Source organism: Dendropsophus ebraccatus, chromosome 6 (genome assembly GCF_027789765.1).
Source record: "Dendropsophus ebraccatus isolate aDenEbr1 chromosome 6, aDenEbr1.pat, whole genome shotgun sequence".
Taxonomy (NCBI): Eukaryota; Metazoa; Chordata; class Amphibia; order Anura; family Hylidae; genus Dendropsophus; species Dendropsophus ebraccatus.
In genome coordinates, this window is record NC_091459.1 from 129464926 (window position 1) to 129485961 (window position 21036).

At 41.2% G+C, this 21036-nt stretch overlaps 1 protein-coding gene across 1 annotated transcript in view; it reads right to left on the reverse strand.

Annotated features, from left to right (window-relative positions):
* The window catches only part of PKHD1 (PKHD1 ciliary IPT domain containing fibrocystin/polyductin), a 340735-nt gene that overhangs the window by 127323 nt on the left and 192376 nt on the right, over positions 1-21036 (reverse strand). Inside the window, exons 48-51 of the mRNA XM_069974284.1 lie at positions 19911-20046; positions 19127-19376; positions 16378-16555; positions 8376-8571 (exon numbers count right to left, since the gene is read on the reverse strand). Coding sequence (XP_069830385.1) covers positions 8376-8571; positions 16378-16555; positions 19127-19376; positions 19911-20046 — 760 coding nt within the window. The remainder of the gene's footprint in view (positions 1-8375; positions 8572-16377; positions 16556-19126; positions 19377-19910; positions 20047-21036) is intronic.

The following is a 21036-nucleotide window of genomic DNA, read 5'->3' on the forward strand; positions in this document are numbered from 1 at the left end:
TGGATATAGTCATTGGCTGTATCCATGTTTTCCAGACAACCTTAGAGCTTTATCCAAGTTCAGCAGCCACCGCTAATCAAATACCGAACGTTCGTGTTCTGATGGACTCGAACCCGAACCTGCTTCGCTCATCTCTACTATCTATCTATCTATCTCCTATCTATCTATCTCCTATCTATCTATCTATCTATCTCCTATCTATCTCCTATCTATCTCCTATCTATCTATCTATCTATCTCCTATCTATCTCCTATCTATCTATCTATCTGCCTATTATCTATCTATCTATTTCCCATCTATCTTTCTATCTATCTATCTATCTAGTATCAATATATTTTACTTAATATCTGTTTCTCATTATACTTAATTTCTCTTTTTCATTCTTTTTTATCTATCTGTCTAAACTACCAGTCTATTGCTTTTAATATCTATCTCTCTCATATCTATCTATCTATCTATCTATCTATCTATCTATCTATCTATCTATCTATCTCTCTCATATCTATCTATCTATTATCTATCTATGTCCTATCTATCTATCTATCTATCTATCTATCTATCTATCTCCTATCTATCTATCTATCTATCTATCTATCTATCTATCTATCTATCTCTCTATCTCTCTCTCTCTCTCTCTCTCTCTCTCTCTATCTATCTACCCACCCCAATGAGTTTTCAACCAAAATCCAATTTTATATAGATTCACTTAAGTAAATTAAAAGTTTTAAATTTATGCTAAGAAAATCCATGCACAAATCAACTGAACTTTTATATTTGTAATACATTCAACTTCATTAATAATCATCCCATTTTATTGTGATTTTGTTGGAGTCCTCTATCTGCTGTTGGGGAGAGTGTGAGATTATGGAATATTTATACAGGGTTAAAAGGGCAAAGTGGAATCAAGGGGAATCAGATCTGGGAAAAAAAACTATAGACAGGTGTTTAAAAAAAAGACAGAAAACTACACAAAAAGTTAAGAGTATAACAAACCAACATAAACTAACCAAAAAGTTACAAATAAATGTAATCCATATAAGTGATCTCAAAATACTTATTCATTTATTGCATTTGGTTTTATGTATGTTTTTTTGTATTTGTATTGTTTATTGAACTATATATTTTTTGTAGCAATTTATTTATTAATTTATATTTTATTCTTCTGTGTATTTTTTATCACTGTAATATTGATTGAACTATTTTAGTGATTTATTTATTGCTTTTTTTTTATTTATGCATTTTTCTTTATCCACGATGTTTATTGAACTAATTTATTATCGATGCTTTATTGATCTATTTTATTTATTTACATAGTTACCTTTTATTTACTTTCTATCCCTTTTATTTACTTACTTGTTTATTTATTTAACATTTTACTAAAAAAAAAAAAAAAATCCAACAACTGTCAGAATTCTTTATAGGCAAAACCTCTCTTTTTTTTAATTCTTTTTTTTTATTTTATCTGTTGATATTCAGTTTCACTTTGACTGAAAACACAGCAGCATTTCCTCAAGGCGAGAGTGAGAGAGAGAGAGATCCCAAATCGCCCTTTCTCTATTGACAGCTCTTAGTGGCCATTTCAAGCATAACAAAAAAGAAAAAACAAGCAACAAGCCCCCGTGTTCAGCTGCTCCTATTCCCTGAATAACTCTGTTGTCCTCTCTCCTCCGTCCCCATCTGAGGCATGTCTGTGTGAATTTACAAGCACATTTGTGAATGAAGTAGCATCTGATATGAATTTATAATCATTTGTTTGCGGTTTAATGCACCCCTGCCACTTTTTAACAGTGTTACCCTTAAAAAGTCTTTCATCAACATAAAGACTTGGGGTCAAAAGTAACTTAACCCCCTGACAGAATGTACAATTACTGGAGAAGGTAGAAGCACGAGCAGCTGCTGGCACCCTACCGGCACGGCACCGTGCATCCAAAAGTCACAGTATAAATAATAAACCTTCATCCCCCCCTTCCCCCCCACCTCTCCTCTCCTCACTCATGAAGTCTCATGCTTTTTATATGAAGAATTATAGCCCTCCCAGCAGCTGCAATAATTGTGTTCCTATTGTAATCTACGCCTCCCCCCCGGCCGCCCCCCTACAAGTACTATTGTTAACATGGAGTCAAGTGATTATACGCTTTGACTGATGTCGTTTCGGGCCCAGCTGCCTATCTGCTGACGCACAAAACCGGGAGAGGGGAACTTGCGTCTGCAAGATGGGGGCTCTAAAACATACCAGACCTTTTGCATAAGTCAAACGGGAACAAATGAAGCTTTATAAGCCTGCTGACAAGGCAGGCCGTGGCGCTTTTGAAGTTGTTGGGGCTGCTAGCGTGGCCCTTCCAGCCTTCTCCGCTCGGCTCGAGCAAACATTCCTCTTTTGATATCCTGCATGCTCATTATCCCTGCCCCATTTAAGGATTTTTTTGATTGAATGGTGGCATTTCGTTTAGCCAAAAGCTAAAAAATAAAAAATAAAAAATAAATTTTGCATGTCAAAAAATATTTGAAAAAAAAAAATACTTTAAAAATTTTTTTTTTTCCATGTGCGGCATCCTGAATGTGGAATTTCTCCCAACACTAAAGTTCTTGTTCTCGAAGGCAGAGAGAAGGTTTGAGCCGTGAAATTCTTAATTAAGCAGTAAATAGTGAGCGGGGTGTCAGCAGATGTAGCCAGTAGTCATGGAGACTGAGTCACATGGTGGGAGGTGGGGGGGGGCGGTTAGCGCAAGGGCCCGGGGCTTTTGCTTGAGTGGCAGCTGAAGAATTCTACAAAGCTTGTAAACTGGATTACTTGGCTGACTAATTGTATCATACCATTAAGGTGACTAAAAATAACAGGAAATTGGGGGGCGAAAAAAAAATCTTTTTTAATCATTTGCATTGATTTATTTAGAATGGTGGCTAACAGTGTTGCCTTGTGGCGCTAGGGACCTGGGTTTGAATCTGACCAAGGGCTATATAAATATATATAATTTGTTTGCTTTCATTTCTAATAGGCCTTTACAGTAGGAGATTATAAACCAAAGAGGCCAATTACTGTCCCAATACAAGACCCAGCGATCAGCTGCCGATCGCTCATTTGTCTGATCGTTTGGATCTTGTGGTTTAACAATTAAAGGGGTTATCTAGTGCTACAAAAACATGGCCACTTTCTTTCAGAGACTACATGACTCTTGTCTCCAGTTCAGGTGCGGTTTGCAATTAAGCTCCATTCACTTCAATGGAACTGAGCAGCAAAAGCCCGCCCAAGCTGGAGACAAAAGTGGGACTGTCTCTGGAAGAAAGTGGCCATGTTTTTGTAGCGCTGGATAACCCATTTAATACTTGTTCAGCCATATATCTCAGGGCGTGCCAACAAGTGAAGAGCCAGATGACTGATCCACCAATTAAAGCAATCTTTAAACCATTAGCACTCACATCGGGCATGGGTATGAACGTCTACAGCAGGGATTGGGAATATTCAGCCTTCCAGCTGTTGCAAAACTACAATTCCCAAAGCTAAAGCTTTGGCTATCCGGGCATGATAGGAATTGTAGTTTTCCAAAAGCTGGAGGGCCGAAGATTCCCCATCCCTGGACTAAAGGAATCCCAAGATAAGGACTGTGATCTACACGGGGCCAGGGACTGATGTGAGTGATCACAATGGGGGATATTTATCAAACATGGTGTAAAGTGAAACTGGCCCAGTTGCCCCTAGCAACCAATCAGATTCCACCTTTCATTCCACACAGACTCTTTGGAAAATGAAAGGTGGAATCTGATTGGTTGCTAGGGGCAACTGGGCCAGTTTCACTCTACACCATGTTTGATAAATCTCCCCAATGTCTTAATAGCTCTATATCAGCATATTGACTAAATAAAAAAAAAATCGGAGTAATTGGTATGACGTTATATATACCTGGAAGAATGGAAGTTTTTTCGGTCTTCCTCTTTCTATTAAATTTTGCAAACTTTTAGTATTATAAGTACAGTGGTACCTTGGTTTAAGAGTAACTTGGTTTAAGAGCGTTTTGGTTTAAGAGCTCAGTTTTTCAAAATTGTGACTTGGTTTAAGAGCATTGCTTTGGTTTAAGAGCTCCCTGTACTGGGTGGGAGGGGGAGTGGAGGAGGGGCATGGTCTGCATAGCGGGGTCTACAGCCCTGTACTCTGACCCAGGAAGTCTCTCTCAACTTCCATATCATGGCAGACCCACTTCAGGCTGGGGCTTACATCAGGGGACAGGACTGTGGGGGTAATCTCTCTTCATAGCTGTAACACCTCTCTCCCCGGACAGAGAGTGCTACATGTATGTGCCCACATCTGCCCTGCTCATTCCTGCTCCCTGCAGTCTCTGTCCGCCCTTGTGTTTCCCATCCTCTCCATTACTGTACAGTAACTTATAATATCACATATTCTGCTGTTTCTGAACGTTTGTTTAATCTGTTTTACATGTTATTCAGAATAATAAACCATTATTTTTGGGTTGTGGAACCAATTGTCTGCATATCAGTGATTTCTTATGGGAAAATTTGCTTTGGTTTAAGAGTGGATTTGGATTACAAGTACGGTCCCGGAACGAATTATGCTCGTAATCCAAGGCACCACTGTATTATCATTGACACCTTTATCAATTTTATTTGTTTTATTTGTAGTAATTTGCTTTATTATATTTTTAGAAAATTATTAATTTCTATTATTATTATTATTATTATTATTATTATTATTATTATTATTATTATTATTATTATATAAAAGCTGTTAAAACAAGACGTATCAGACAAATGGCCCTGTACTGTACATTAGATCCTCAAAATCTGTGCGGGACCTCAGATCGGGATCTCAGATAAAGAAGAAAATAATAAAAAAAAAAATATTACAGCAATTAAAGTAACCTTAAACTATAATAATATAATACATATATAATAAACACATATAATATAATATAAAGTAAAAGTGTAAATATTGTATGTAAGGCTAATAATAAATAACAACAGAGAGAGTTGGCATCAGATTTATCACTGTGTATCGGCTGATTGATAAATGTGCTTTGTCGAAGTTCACACGAACTATAAACTATGGGGGAGATTTATCAAACATGGCGTAAAGTGAAACTGGCTCAGTTGCCCCTAGCAACCAATCAGATTCCACCTTTCATTTCCAAGAGCCTGTGAGGAATGAAAGGTGGAATCTGATTGGATGCTAGGGGCAACTGAGCCAGTTTCACTTTACACCATGTTTGATAAATCTCCCCTTATATTTTATGATAAACTTGTACACCAAAATGTTGACACAGTTTCGGCACACAATAGCACAATTAGGCCATGACAAGATATTTGCACAACTTTTTGCTGGGTCTGCCTTGCGCTCTCCAGTAGGGCCTCTGCATAAATCCAGCATGTCTGTGAGCTGGTGGGAGATTTGCTTAAATGGGTTATCTAGGATAAGAAAAAATGTTATTTCTACCAAAAACAGCGCCACTCTTGTTCTCAGTTTGTGTGCGGTATTGCAGCTCAGTTCCAAATAAAGTGAATTGAGCCAGGTTGTAATACCACACATAGCCCGAGGACAGGGGTGGTGCTGTTTTTGAAAGAAATTAGCTCTGTTTTTCTATTCCTTTAAGACTGATGTGTGAGATGTCGGTCTTAGCAAATCCTTCCCAGTGTTTCTAAAGCAGATAATAAATATGGTGCAACTAATGTACACTAGGTTTTGTTTTGTTTTTTTTAATCGTGAAAACTGCATCACAATTCTAGAACCTTCTACGGGGCCTAGAGATGACCCAGCCACACATGTCTCCTATAGCCCTGCACTGTGCCAACCACAACCCCCATACTGTGCCAGGCATAGACCATCATGTCACCAGCTGTACATAGATCCCCCATGGGGTGAGACCCACAGACCCCATATACAGTGTAAGATATAGTGCCAACATAAGGACATAAACACAGTGCCAGCCCCTGATGACCCATACAGTGCCAGCCCCTGATGACCCATACAGTGCCAGCCCCTGATGACCCATACAGTGCCAGCCCCTGATGACCCATACAGTGCCAGCCCCTGATGACCCATACAGTGCCAGCCCCTGATGACCCATACAGTGCCAGCCCCTGATGACCCATACAGTGCCAGCCCCTGATGACCCATACAGTGCCAGCCCCTGATGACCCATACAGTGCCAGCCCCTGATGACCCATACAGTGCCAGCCCCTGATGACCCATACAGTGCCAGCCCCTGATGACCCATACAGTGCCAGCCCCTGATGACCCATACAGTGCCAGCCCCTGATGACCCATACAGTGCCAGCCCCTGATGACCCATACAGTGCCAGCCCCTGATGACCCATACAGTGCCAGCCCCTGATGACCCATACAGTGCCAGCCCCTGATCACCCATACAGTGCCAGCCCCTGATCACCCATACAGTGCCAGCCCCTGATCACCCATACAGTGCCAGCCCCTGATCACCCATACAGTGCCAGCCCCTGATCACCCATACAGTGCCAGCCCCTGATCACCCATACAGTGCCAGCCCCTGATCACCCATACAGTGCCAGCCCCTGATCACCCATACAGTGCCAGCCCCTGATCACCCATACAGTGCCAGCCCCTGATCACCCATACAGTGCCAGCCCCTGATGACCCATACAGTGCCAGCCCCTGATCACCCATACAGTGCCAGCCCCTGATCACCCATACAGTGCCAGCCCCTGATCACCCATACAGTGCCAGCCCCTGATCCCCTATACAGTGCCAGGAGTGTTACATCCATACCCTACCATATACACTACCGTTCAAAGGTTTGGGGTCACCCAAACTATTTTGTGTTTTCCATGAAAAGTCACACTTCTTCACCACCATACGTTGTGAAATGAATAGAAAATAGTCAAGACATTGACAAGGTTAGAAATAATGATTTGTATGTGAAATAACATTGTTCTTACATCACACTTTGCTTTCGTCAAATAATCCTCCTTTTGCAGCAATTCCAGCATTGCACACCTTTGGCATTTTAGCTATTAATCTGTTGAGGTAAGCTGGAGAAATTGCCCCCCACGCTTCTAGAAGCAGCTCCCACAAGTTGGATTGGTTGGATGGGCACTTCTGGCGTACCATACGGTCAAGCTGCTCCCACAACAGCTCAATGGGGTTCAGATCTGGTGACTGCGCTGGCCACTCCATTACCTATGATAGAATACCAGCTGCTGCTTCTGCTGCAAATAGTTCTTGCACAATTTGGAGGTGTTTTTAGGGTCATTGTCCTGTTGTAGGATGAAATTGGCTCCAACCAAGCACTGTCCACTGGGTATGGCATGGCGGTGCAGAGTGATAGCCTTCCTTATTCAGAATCCCTTTTACCCTGTACAAATCTCCCACCTTACCAGCACCAAAGCAACCGCAGACCATCACATTACCTCCACCATGCGTAGCAGATGGCGTCAGGCATTCTTCCAGCATCTTTTCATTTGTTCTGCGTCTCGCAAACTTTTTCCTTTTTTTTGTGTTCTTTTGCCCATCTTAATCTTTTTCTTTTATTGGCCAGTCTCAGATATGGCTTTTTCTTTGCCACTCTGCCCTGAAGCCCAAAATCCCGCAGCCGCCTCTTCACTGTAGATGTTGACACTGGTGTTTTGCGGGTACTAGTTAATGAAGATGCCAGTTGGGGACCTGTGAGGCGTCTGTTTCTTAAACTAGAGACTCTAATGTGCTTATCTTCTTGCTTAGTTGTGCAACGCGGCCTCCCACTTCTTTTTCTACTCTGGTTAGAGCCTGTTTGTGCTGTCCTCTGAAGGGAGTAGTACACACCGTTGTAGGAAATCTTCAATTTCTTAGCAATTTCTCGCATGGAATAGCCTTCATTTCTAAGAACAAGAATAGACTGTCGAGTTTCAAATGAAAGTTCTCTTTTTCTGGCCATTTTGAGCGTTTAATTGACCCCACAAATGTGATGCTTCAGAAACACAATCTGCTGAAAGGATGGTCAGTTTTGTAGCTTCTGTAACGAGCTAGACTGTTTTCAGAAGTGTGAACATGATTGCACAAGGGTTTTCTAATCATCAATTAGCCTTCTGAGCCAATGAGCAAACACATTGTACCATTAGAACACTGGAGTGATAGTTGCTGGAAATGGGCCTCTTTACACCTATGTAGATATTGCACTAAAAACCAGACATTTGCAGCTAGAATAGTCATTAGCAATGTATAGAGTGTAGAGTGTATTTCTTTAAAGTTAGGACTAGTTTAAAGTTATCTTCATTGAAAAGTACAGTGCTTTTCCTTCAAAAATAAGGACATTTCAATGTGACCCCAAACTTTTGAACGGTAGTGTATTAGCATGTAATATGCTATGCTGGTTACATCCCACCCAGTACTGAACATTACATAACAGTCACATTACCCAGGTAGGTCAGGATGCCACGGCTGCCGTCATAGAACCAGTCACAAGCGCTGCCATCTGCGGGGAGAGGGACAGACTGGTGAGGCTGCCCCATCCGCCATCCACATGTTATGGATATATTAAGGAGGTCTGGCAGGTTACTGTGCTGAATATATAGCAGATTGCCATCAGCGAAGTCATCAAAAGTGGCCAAGTACTGCAAGAGAAAGAGAGGGAAAAAGATATAATAATAAAATACAACACATATCATCAATATTAGCCTATCTATCTATCTATCTATCTATCTATCTATCTATCTATCTATCTATCTATCTCCTATCTATCTATCTATCTATCTATCTATCTATCTATCTATCTATCTATCTCCTATCTATCTATCTATCTATCTATCTATCTATCTATCTATCTCCTATCTATCTATCTCTCTTTCATAGCGATCATTTTACATATTTGATAAGGCATATGTAAAGTTTAACCTTCGTAATATTATTTATAATTCTCCTCATTTGCACAGGTATATCACATATCCAAATAAAAATCATGCCATAGTCTAGTATACAAACTTCTCTTCTCAGTAAAAAGGGCATTCTTATGGAGGAACGCTGTGCCACCTAGTGGTCGGATAGTGCAATGCTGTTGTCTTTTTTAATGACCCCCCCCTCCCCTTAGTTGTACACCTCTTTTCTCTGGCACCTGTGACCTCATAAAACAATACAAAATATATAAAAAGTATGATCAATTTATATTATTAGAATATAACTTTTCAATCACAAACCCACAATGATACTTGTATTTACCAGAATGAATCTGTAGACCGACTTATTTTTAAGAGATTATTTCAAGTAGATGTGGAACTATTTTTATGCATTAACTACATCTTTCCAGATTTTCCAGAAATCAAGAAGCAGAATAGTGAGTGCAGCTCTGGAGTATAATATAGGATGTTACTCAGGATCTGTACAGGATAAGTAATGTAATTTATGTACACAGTGACCCCACCAGCAGAATAGAGAGTGCAGCTATGGACTATAATACAGGATGTAACTCAGGATCAGTACAGGATAAGTAATGTAATGTATGTACACAGTGACCCCACCAGCAGAATAGTGAGTGCAGCTCTGGAGTATAATACATGATGTAACTCAGGATCTGGACAGGATCAGTAATGTAATGTATGTACGCAGTGACCCCACCAGCAGAATAGTGAGTGCAGCTCTGAAGTATAATACAGGATATAACTCAGGATCAGGATAGGAGAAGTAGTGTAATGTATGTACACAGTGACCCCACCAGCAGAATAGTGAGTGCAGCTCTGGAGTATAATACAGGATGTAACTCCGGATCAGTACAGGATAAGTAATTTAATTTATGTACACAGTGACCCCACCAGCAGAATAGTGAGTGCAGCTCTGGAGTATAATACAAGATGTAACTCAGGATCAGTACAGGATAAGTAATGTAATTTATGTACACAGTGACCCCACCAGCAGAATAGTGAGTGCAGCTCTGGAGTATAATACAGGATGTAACTCAGGATCAGTACAGGATAAGTAATGTAATTTATGTACACAGTGACCCCACCAGCAGAATAGTGAGTGCAGCTCTGGAGTATAATACAGGATGTAACTCAGGATCTGGACAGGATCAGTAATGTAATGTATGTACGCAGTGACCCCACCAGCAGAATAGTGAGTGCAGCTCTGAAGTATAATACAGGATATAACTCAGGATCAGGATAGGAGAAGTAGTGTAATGTATGTACACAGTGACCCCACCAGCAGAATAGTGAGTGCAGCTCTGAAGTATAATACAGGATATAACTCAGGATCAGGATAGGAGAAGTAGTGTAATGTATGTACACAGTGACCCCACCAGCAGAATAGTGAGTGCAGCTCTGGAGTATAATACAGGATGTAACTCCGGATCAGTACAGGATAAGTAATTTAATGTTTGTACACAGTGATTACATTTTTATGTAGATAAAATAGGACAGGCCTCTTTAAATCAAATCATACAGTGTCCCCCTGATTGAATGGACTTACCCAAAGAGAAATGTGTTGAGCTCAATGTTCTGCTATGTTATACAGTATTGGATTTATTCAGTCATAGACATGAACAACATGTAACATGGGGCTCCTGGGCTCCAGTACAATAATACCATGTGCCATTCATACCACCTCTTTACCCTCTATAGCTATGCCCCTGAGTTTAACCCCCTCATGCCCTATTAACATATTATCAATAAGACCAATCTGAAATTTTACGATTAGCGATATCCGGGACAGGAATCCTTCTCCTTCCATCATTATGCTAATGATTATTTTAATGCCAGACATAAAATGTAATAACCAGAATAATTAATGGAATCTAATAACATAATAGAGATTTCTCCTATAGGTCAATGATAAAACTATACGATTGTATTATACAGAGGCAGAAGTTACCATCTTGTATATTCTTTCTACAGTCATGGCCAAAAGTTTTGAGAATGACACAAATATTATATTTTCACATGATCTGCTGCCCTCTGGTTTTTATGTGTGTTTGTCAGATGTTTTTATCACATACAGAAATATAATTGCAATCATATTATGAGTAACAAAAGCTTATATTGACAGTTAGAATGAGTTAATGCAGCAAGTCAATATTTGCAGTGTTTACCCTTCTTCAATTCTGCAATTCTCCCTGGCTGCTCTCAATCAACTTCTGGACCAAATCCTGACTGATAGCAGTCCATTCTTGCACAATCAATGCTTGCATTTTGTCAGAATTTGTTGGTTTTTGTTTGTCCACTCGTCTCTTGATGATTGACCACAAGTTCTCAATGGGATTAAGATCTGGGGAGTTTCCAGGCTATAGACCCAAAATCTCTAAGATTTGTTCCCTGAGCCATTTAGTTATCACCTTTGCTTTATGGCAAGGTGCTCCATCATGCTGGAAAAGGCATTGTTGATCACCAAACTGCTCTTGGACGGTTGGGAGAAGCTGCTCTTGGAAGACATTCTGGTACCATTCATTATTCATGGCTGTGTTTTTAGGCAAGACTGTGAGAGAGCCGATTCCCTTGGCTGAGAAGCAACCCCACACATGAATGGTTTCAGGATGCTTTACAGTTGTCATGAGACAAGACTGGTGGTAGCGCTCACCTCGTCTTCTCCGAATAAGCTGTTTTCCAGATGTCCCAAACAATCGGAAAGGGGATTCATCAGAGAAAATGACTTTCCCCCAGTCCTCAGCAGTCCACTCCCTGTACCTTTTGCAGAATATCAGTCTGTCCCTGATGTTTTTTCTGGAGAGAAGTGGCTTCTTTGCTCCTTGAGACCAGGCCTTGCTCCAAGAGTCTCCGCCTCAAAGTGCACAGTGCAGATGCACTTACACCTGCCTGCTGCCATTCCTGAGCAAGCTCTGCACTGCTGGTAGCCCGATCCTGCAGCTGAAACACTTTTAAGAGATGGTCCTGGCGCTTGCTGATCTTTCCTGGGCGCCCTGGAGCCTTTTTGGCAACAATGGAACCTCTCTCCTTGCAGTTCTTGATGATTTGATAGATTGTTGACTGAGGTGCAATCTTTCTAGCTGCGATACTCTTCCATGTTGGGCCATTTTTGTGCAGTGCAATGATGACTGCACGTGTTTCTTTAGAGATAACCATGGTTAACAGAAGAGAAACAATGATGCCAAGCACCAGCCTCCTTTTAAAGTGTCCAGTGGTGTCACTCTTTATAACATTCTGGAGTATATGCAAATTGCCATTTTAAAAACTGAAGCAGTAGACTTTGTAAGAATTAATATTTGTATCATTCTCAAAACTTTTGGCCATGACTGTATATGTATATATATATATATATATATATATATATATGTATGTGTATATATATTGATTGATTTCATAAATGCAATTTAATTTACTTAAAGGGCATAGAACATGGAGAAATACCAAGGACTTTGTTATGAGGCTTCAGGGGTGGCAAGCACAAACAACCCCTAACATCTTGGAAGCTCATATGTAACATGATAATCCAGAAAGCCTTAGCTACATTGCACAGGAAGACAAAGTTTGATCAGTTAGGAGATGGATAGGATAGGAAAAACATGGCTGCTTTCTTCCAAAAACAGTGCCACACTCGTCCACAGGTCGGGCATTGAATTCCAGTTTGGCTCCACTTACATGAATGGAACAGAGATGGACCATCCCTTTAACCTTACTAACTGGTATAAATATGGGCACTAGCCAGGGGTAGCGACCTGAGGGTCGCCTGCCGCAGCAAGTCCATCCCACCTTGCAGCGGGTACTGGTGAAGAACAGCAGCCCCTTAGACTCAGCTCCCTGGTTCGGCTACGTCATCGCTAGAGGTGCTACAGCGGATCCACGACTCCAGTCGTTACAGTTACCAGTGGCTGAGGACATTGGATACAGCGCTAGGGAGTCCTGATAAACATGGACACAGCCCACCACTAATTAAATGCTGCACAATTTTTTCATCTCTAGTAAGGAACAGGACAAATCCAATGTGAATAATAAAAAGAAAGCACTGTGTTGGCAAAGACTTCAGAAGAGAAGGATTGATAGGGGTATTGATTTCTGACAGCAATAAAATGAGTCACCAGTGCCGCCAGGTGGTGGGGAAAGCAAATTGTATGCTGGGCTGTGTATATATATATGATACTAAAACTAATTTGATATGCATACCCGTGCTGTCAGTTTCCAACTGGAAGAGTCACCCCTTTAAAAAGTAGGGAGGAAGCATAGAGGGTGATGAGGATCAACCAATATACTAAACATTTTTCTCTACAGTTTTGTCAGGTCACAGGCAGCAGGATGAGGAGGTAAACTCTCCATTAAACGTCACCTGTCTATCCCAGGAAAAAAGGCAGAGATCAAAGCATAGAAATCACCAGGTCTAGATGACATTTACCCTCATGTTCTAAGGGAGTTAAAGGGTTATTCAGCGCTACAAAAACATGGCCACTTTTCCCCCTCTCTTGTCTCCAGATAGGTGGGGTTTGGAACTCAATTCCATTAAAGTAAATGGAGCTTAACTGCAAACCACACCTGAGCTGGAGACAAGAGAGGGGGAAAAGTGGGCATATTTTTGTAGCACTGGATAACCCTTTTAAAGGGTTATCCAGGCCTACAAAACATGTCCGCATTCTTTCAGAAATTGTTCCTCTCCTTTACTCTTTGGAAAGGAATTTTGCAGAATTGTAATACTACACACAACCTGAGGACAGGAGTGGCGCTGAAAGTAGCTGTGCTTATTCTAATCATGTATAACTTTAATTTTAGCATAGCCTAATAGACAAAGCCTTATACCTAAGATTTAAAGTGTAACTGTCATTTACATCATTTAAATCAAAAGCACAAGTAATTTTAAGAAACTCTGTATTAGGTTTTATTAGGGGGAAAAAAGCCTCTTTCTGTACTCAAAAAGCTGTTTTCCACTTCTTATTTGTGCATTATCAGGCAAAGTCATCTTTGTTACAGAGGAGCGATGTGAAGACAGGTTTGCTGAGTCCAATTACAACCTATGGATGGGGGAGGGGCTGAGGGGGATGAGTGAGCAGGGAGAGCAAAGAAGCAGCTGTACAGTTTTAAGACTGTCTGGGCACATAAAACGCTGCATTCAGAGGTCAGAAAGGTCAGTGCTAGTCTAAGAGCTTAGTGAGAGAAGATTGAAGGATGTTGTGCTATGCAGGGCTGCCTTTTCTGCTCTCGGTCCCCCTCGACCCCTCCCCTCTCCATAGAGCATAATGGACACAGAAATGCTTCTTCTAAAGTAAGAGGGGAGGCTGGGAAACAGCTTTGAGTACAGAAGGAAACTCTTTTGCTTAATAAAATTATTACAGAGTTTCTTAAAATTGCTTGTACTATTGATAGTTATTGATATCTGCAAAGTGTCAGTTGAATGACAGTAACGCTTTAAAGGGGTTCTCCCACAATTAGAAGCTATCACCTATCATCATGGTAGTGGAAAACAGACTGATCACTCTGGGTCCCACTGCTTCGACCTTTCTCAATCTTCAAAACAGGGTCCAACTCTCCCTGCAGAATGCAGCATCAGTGTACATACAGGATGGTTTTCGTACTGAGAAAAAATTGTTTTTCAACCCAATAAAGAAGGAAAATAAGATATACTATATATACTATAGAGTTGGAAAATCACAAACACCAAGTATACTTTTTTTCGGGACCCGGCAGATATATGTGCTTCCCTTATTTTACTCATTACTTTGAATCCACTTCTGTTTGCTCAGAAACTTCATGTGTGATTCCAGCATAAGGCAATATTCTATTTGAATATTAATAACATATCGACAGAATAATATCCCAAAAATATCCCACCAATGACCTGCACCTACCTCGAGATCTAGAAGCTTCCACACCATCTCAGGCCTGCTGGCAGCCTTTATAGGTACTGTACTGTAGGTGGGAAGCTAAAACACAGTGCTCTCTGCTGCCACCTCTGTCCATGTCAGGAACTGTCCAGAGCAGGAAAGGTTTTCTGTGGGGATTTGCTACTGCTCTGGACAGTTCCTGACATGGACAGAAGTGGCAGCAGAGAGCACTGTGTCAGACTGGAAAGAATACACCACTTCCTGCAGGACATACAGCAGCTGAGAAGTACTGGAAGACTGGAGAATTTAAACAGAAGCAAATAACAAATCTGTAAAGCTTTATGAAACTAGTTGATTTGAAAAAACCCTCACTGGAGTACCTCTTTAAGTAATGTCCGAAATCAAGCTTAAGGTACTGGGGGAAAGCTTAGAGAGCAAGATAAATCCAAGGACTAGACCTGCATCTATCCTAATTGGTATAACGCTATAAACTTCATGAACTGGCCTATACCTGTATACATGTGCGTGCAGCATAGAGATACTGGCAATGTGACCCCTTTCTACCCTAACAGAGCATACTATATATAGTATATTACCAAATAGGTCACACAAGTGGAATATTATTACATTATCCATAACTATGAGAGGTACGAGGAGAAACAATGAGACGCCTTTAATCTCTATGACAGGGGGATTTAGAATTAATCTGAAAATGTTGAAAGACGGGTCATTGTGGATTACGACATTATAAACGTTTTTAAAACTGTCAATCACTATTTTGTTTCAGCTCTTTAGGGACAAAGCAAAACGTGACCTTAAAGGGATGTAATCTCCAGGCAATTTCTTCTTGTTAGAATGGCCCTCCAACGTATGCAGATTGAAGTCGTGCTGCTGCGAAACCCGGTGATCAGCTCTAATCTGTGCAAACCGGGAAGCAAGTGTTCCCTGCAGCACCTCCACTGGAGAAATTGGGCATTACACATTTTTATGATATCAAAGGAGTGATCATGTACTGGACAGAGGTGCTGAGTCCTCCAGAGTGACAAGTAACAAGTGTAGTTTCTCACTGCTGCTCCTAATACATATCTTGCTAACTCATAGTTCACTCTAAACCAGACAACCCTCAAAATACTGTATGTAGATAATAACATGTTGATTTTTACACACACACACACACACACACACACGCACACATATATATATTTCTATTCTGCTGGTGGGGTCACTGTATACATACATTACACTACTTCTCCTGTACTGATCCTAAGTTACATTCTGTATTATACCCCAGAGCTGCACTCACCATTCTGCTGGGACAGCTGTTTTGGGTTTTCCCTTTCTCCTGGCTAGAGGAAGGGCAAACCCGAAACAGCTGTCCTAGGACTAGTATTTCCACCTACATGTCTTCCTCCCTGTGAAGGCTACATGTTGCAGTAAATCACCTTGAAGTCACCGCAGTTGGTGAGTGCCTAAATATTCTGTCATATGCAATTTTGATACTGATTACTTTTTTCTGAGCACCGCTTGAGTGACGTGTATCGCTACTCCGGGGATCCAAGTAACTATACATTGTATTAGACCTTATATTCAGCTACCAGTGCAGGTCACCAGTTTCTATTGGACGTAAATAAAATATAATATGTAACAGTATAATTGCTTATTCACTAACCTGTAAAGTGGTTGTAACACTGGGAACATGAAATATAATGGTGTACGTTTCTTTATCCAGCAGCAGGGCCTGCCAGCCATACAGGTTAGATAGCGTGTCTTGGACATAGTTCACACTGCTCTCTTGATTTCTGCTGTTACGAATCGTGATGTTGTAGATGACACTAGGAGCTTGTTCCCTAAAACAGATCAGTTGGACAAGACTTTATCCCACAAGCATATTGGGCTCTTTTAGGTTAAATCCTTAAAGGAGAAGTCCGGCGAAAATTTTATACAAAGTTATTCAAAGTTATACAAATCCCCAATATACACTTATTATGGGAAATGCTTATAAAGTGCTTTTTTCCCTGCACTTACTACTGCATCAAGGCTTCACTTCCTGGATAACATGGTGATGTCACTTCCTGGGTAACATGGTGATGTCACTTCCTGGATAACATGGCGATGTCACTTCCTGGATAACATGGTGATGTCACTTCCTGGATAACATTAGTGATGTCCCGACCAGACTCCCAGAGCTGTGCGGGCTGTGGCTGCTGGAGAGGATGATGGCAGGGGGACACTGAGGGACACAGGGCACTGGAGGGACACTGAGCATCCCTCTGCCATCATCCTCTCCAGCAGCCAGAGCCCGCACAGCTCTGGGAGTCGGGTCGTGACATCACCATTTTATCCTGGAAGTGACATCACCATTTTATCCAGGAAGTGACATCACTATGTTTATCCAGGAAGTGACATCACCATGTTATCCAGGAAGTGAAGCCTTGATGCAGTAGTAAGTGCAAGGAAAAAAAAATCTTTATAAGCATTTCCCGTAATAAGTGTATATTGGGGATTTGTATAACTTTTGGGGGGCAATACAATACTTTAACAAAAAATGTTAACATTCTGCAACTTCACAACTTTTTCTTCTATAGGAGACTAGGTGACAGCCAAAGTGCAAAACTCCTCACTGAACTTTACAGGGATTTCAGAGTCTAAAGGCCGTATTACACCAAGCGATTATCGCCCGTATTTGGCCGTTACAGCCGATAATCGCTTCATGTAGTAGTTAGTGCAATAGAAATAGTAAGAAAAAAATGGACTCCCCTCCACCAATATACTAAAGCTGTCTAAAGTCCTTCAGTTACCACTGCTGTCGTATTCTTCCCACTTCAGCAATGGAGGATCAGGAGTGGTGAGTATAGTTTTCTTTTTTGCTTTTATTGCACCAAGAGGCAAAAAAAGAGGGAAAAAAATTATCTTGGAAAACCTCTTTAAAGAGTAACTGTCTTTAAAAGTAACTTTTGACATGTCGTCAGACATATCAATAGTTATTGATCGCAACAGGTCTCACTGTTGAAACCCACTTTGATCAGGAGATATAGCAGAGGAGAGAGCACAAACTCCTAATAAACTCCCAGACACTTTCTTATTCCATTTATCGGGTCTCATAAACTTACATTGTAGGAATTAGCTGTTACAGAGGTATAGCCAGGGAGTAGATCATGCAGTGCTCTCTCCCTGCCTATATCTCCTGATTGCAGTGGGTCTCAGCAGTGATCAATAACTTTTGACATGCCTGACGACACGTCAAAAGTTATTTTTAATCACATGCACTCTTTAATTGATTGATGAAGGCCATTACAAAGGATTTGGTAGGGGCAGGATCCCACCCCTAAGAACTGGACCCCTACCAATCTTCCATTAAAGGCGTTTGTGTGTGTATAATTTTGTCAAGTTGATTATCAGGAAACAAAAAATTTTTTTTTTTTACATGACAATGCAGTGGGTTGGCAAAAAGAAATTGATAATCTTATAGCTTCAACACTAGAAGGTTATGCTGATATCCAGGCCATATGTACTAAAGAGGTAGTACAAAAGACTGTTGAAGGCATTAGGCTGTATCCCAGTTCCTCATGGGCGGAGTCAGCTTGTGCTGGGTTTCACTCCCTTGCACAAGCTGACACTGCCCATGAGGATATTGCAATGTGAAGGGGGAAGTGAGGGGAAAAAATCTGCCAAAAACCATGGTACCAACAGTCCCGAGATGGTAGATATGTGTCCTAACACAAGTTTTTTTTTTGCTATGGGGCCCCCTTTAGTCTATGGAGATACCATCCTGTGCTGGCCTATCACTTTTATAACTTTTACAGTAGCGTACCAGATTTACATTGAGCGCCCTAGTAGCTATGCTTATCTCACAATAATACTTTAGCATAAAAAACAGAAACTGACACTATGCTGAGTACACTACTAAACCCAGAATATAGGAAACTCCCCGCATTTAGCGTCTACCTGTCTTTGAAGTGTGGGATTAATGGGATTTGGTCTGGGGATTTTGAATTTACGCAGCAATTTGTATTGCAGGCCCAGATTTCATGTTCTTTCTTTTAATTGCTATCCTGTTTCGTGTTTATTTGGGCGATTTTCAGCCGCCATTTTCAGGTTATATGTTTGTTTTACACAAGTATACATGTTTTAATGGATTATATAAGGCCTGATGTTTTGTTTTACTGTGCACAAAACTGGGGGAGGATAATCCCGCTCTCTCTGGCAGCAGGCGCGTTTACTGGGAGGTAAGGTGACTTTTACGAGTTGACTTTTGCAAGGTGACTTTCGAAAAGTTAGTCTGGAAGTTCTGACCTCCTGTCGCACACTGTTCCTGTTTCATTGGCCTTTTCTTTTTATACAGGAACTTTGAAGTATTAGCAGCGCCATAAAAATCAGCCTCCATGTTTATGTGATGCCGAGCTTCTGTCATTACTTACAGGGCAATGGACATGCGGTGAAAAGTTATGTCCGCTTCACACACACGGCCGGACGCGCCACCGCTGATATAATCCACCGCCAGGCATGAGGAGTTCGGGAGTATACCAGTGTCTACCAGCAGGTGGCGCCCTTCTGACCCTGAGAGGGAGCCATCAATGTCTTTCACCAGGGCACAGTGAGGATACGGGAAAAAGACCTTACTAGGCGAGTTCAGAAACTTCAGAGTTTTTGTTTTTACTGTGAAGCCACCTAGGGTGACAGGAGAGAAAAATAAATCTTGTAAAAATCTTTAAAAAAAAAAAAAAAAAAAACTTTCTTAAAGGGGTTGTTCAACAATTTTTTTTTTCTTTCAAATGAACTGGTGCCAGAAAGTGCCAAAGATTTGTAATTTACTTCTATCAAAAAATTTCAAGTCTTTTTGTACTTATCAGCCGCTGTTTGTCCTGCAGGAAGTAGTGTATTCTTTTAAGTCAGGAGAGCAGGAGAGGTTTTCTATACTATTGGGATTTGCTACTGCACTGGGCAGTTCCTGACATGGAAAGAGGTGGCAGCAGAGAGCTCTGTATCAGACTGGAAAGAATACTCCACTTTCTGCAGGACATACACACCACTTCCTGCAGGACATACGGCAGCTGATGAAGTACTGGAAGACTTGAGATTTTTTAATAGAAGTAAATTACAAATCTCTGGCACTTTTTAGGTACCAGTTCATTTGAAAGAAACATTTTTTTGGCGAACTACTCCTTTAAAAAGAGAAAAAGTAAATGAACCCTTCCGATTTACCTTGACCCATAATGCATCCTGAGCAGGTTCTGATGGCGCTGCATTCCCGACGGTCAAAGTTTACAAAAGTTGTGTTGATGATCACCGCCTGGAACCTCTTAGGGGTAACTATACCGGATGTCATACAGCGACCTTTCTGAATGAATGAAAGAGGCGTCAGTGAGACTACTAAGATATTCTGATATCACCCTGACAAACTCAGCTCTGCTACACTTACCAATGATGTCTTATTATGTTATTCCACCAACTAAATAAATGTGGAAATAACAGGCCCAGGTGCAGGACAGATCTGAGCAGTCTTCAAATGTCCACTTGGGGGCGATAAATTTGTGAACACAGCAGCTAAATACAGAGGAATCACCTGACCTGTAACCCCTGTACAAGAGAGCGGGACTATGGAGCATATAAGGTGATCAGATGAAGGAGATTCAGTGATAAATACTGTGTAATGATATCCCATACACAGCAGCTAAGTAAGAGTTTGGTATCTTAATGAATCAGTAGTATATGTGGCTGTATGAACTGGGGGGGAACCGTTTTCCTCATTATTCAGCAGCCTATAGATTCCCTTTGCCTACTTGCAAGATCTTTGAATCTATCTGGTACACTACAGTGAGAGAGGAGGGGGTGAAGCTGCCGCTTTTCTCCCCTTATGCCTGGTATACTGTCATCTGTGAGCAGGGAGAGGGATGTAGCTGCAGATTCAGTCTCGTTACAGTATGTCTGATTAAACTGTTATCTGTGAGAGGGGAGGGGGATGCAGCTGCAGCTTTCCTCCCTTTATGCCTGGTATACTGTTTTCTGTGAGCAGGGAAGGGGATGTAGCTGCAGATTCAGTCTTGTTACAGTATGTCTCATTAAACTGTTATCTGTGAGAGGGGAGGGGGATGCAGCTGCAGCTTTCCTCCCTTTATGCCTGGTATACTGTTAGCTGTGAGAGGGGAGAGGGATGTAGCTGCAGATTCAGTCTCGTTACAGTATGTCTGATTAAACTGTTATCTGTCAGAGGGGAGGGGGATGCAGCTGCAGCTTTCCTCCCTTTATGCCTGGTATACTGTTTTCTGTGAGCAGGGAAGGGGATGTAGCTGCAGATTCAGTCTTGTTACAGTATGTCTCATTAAACTGT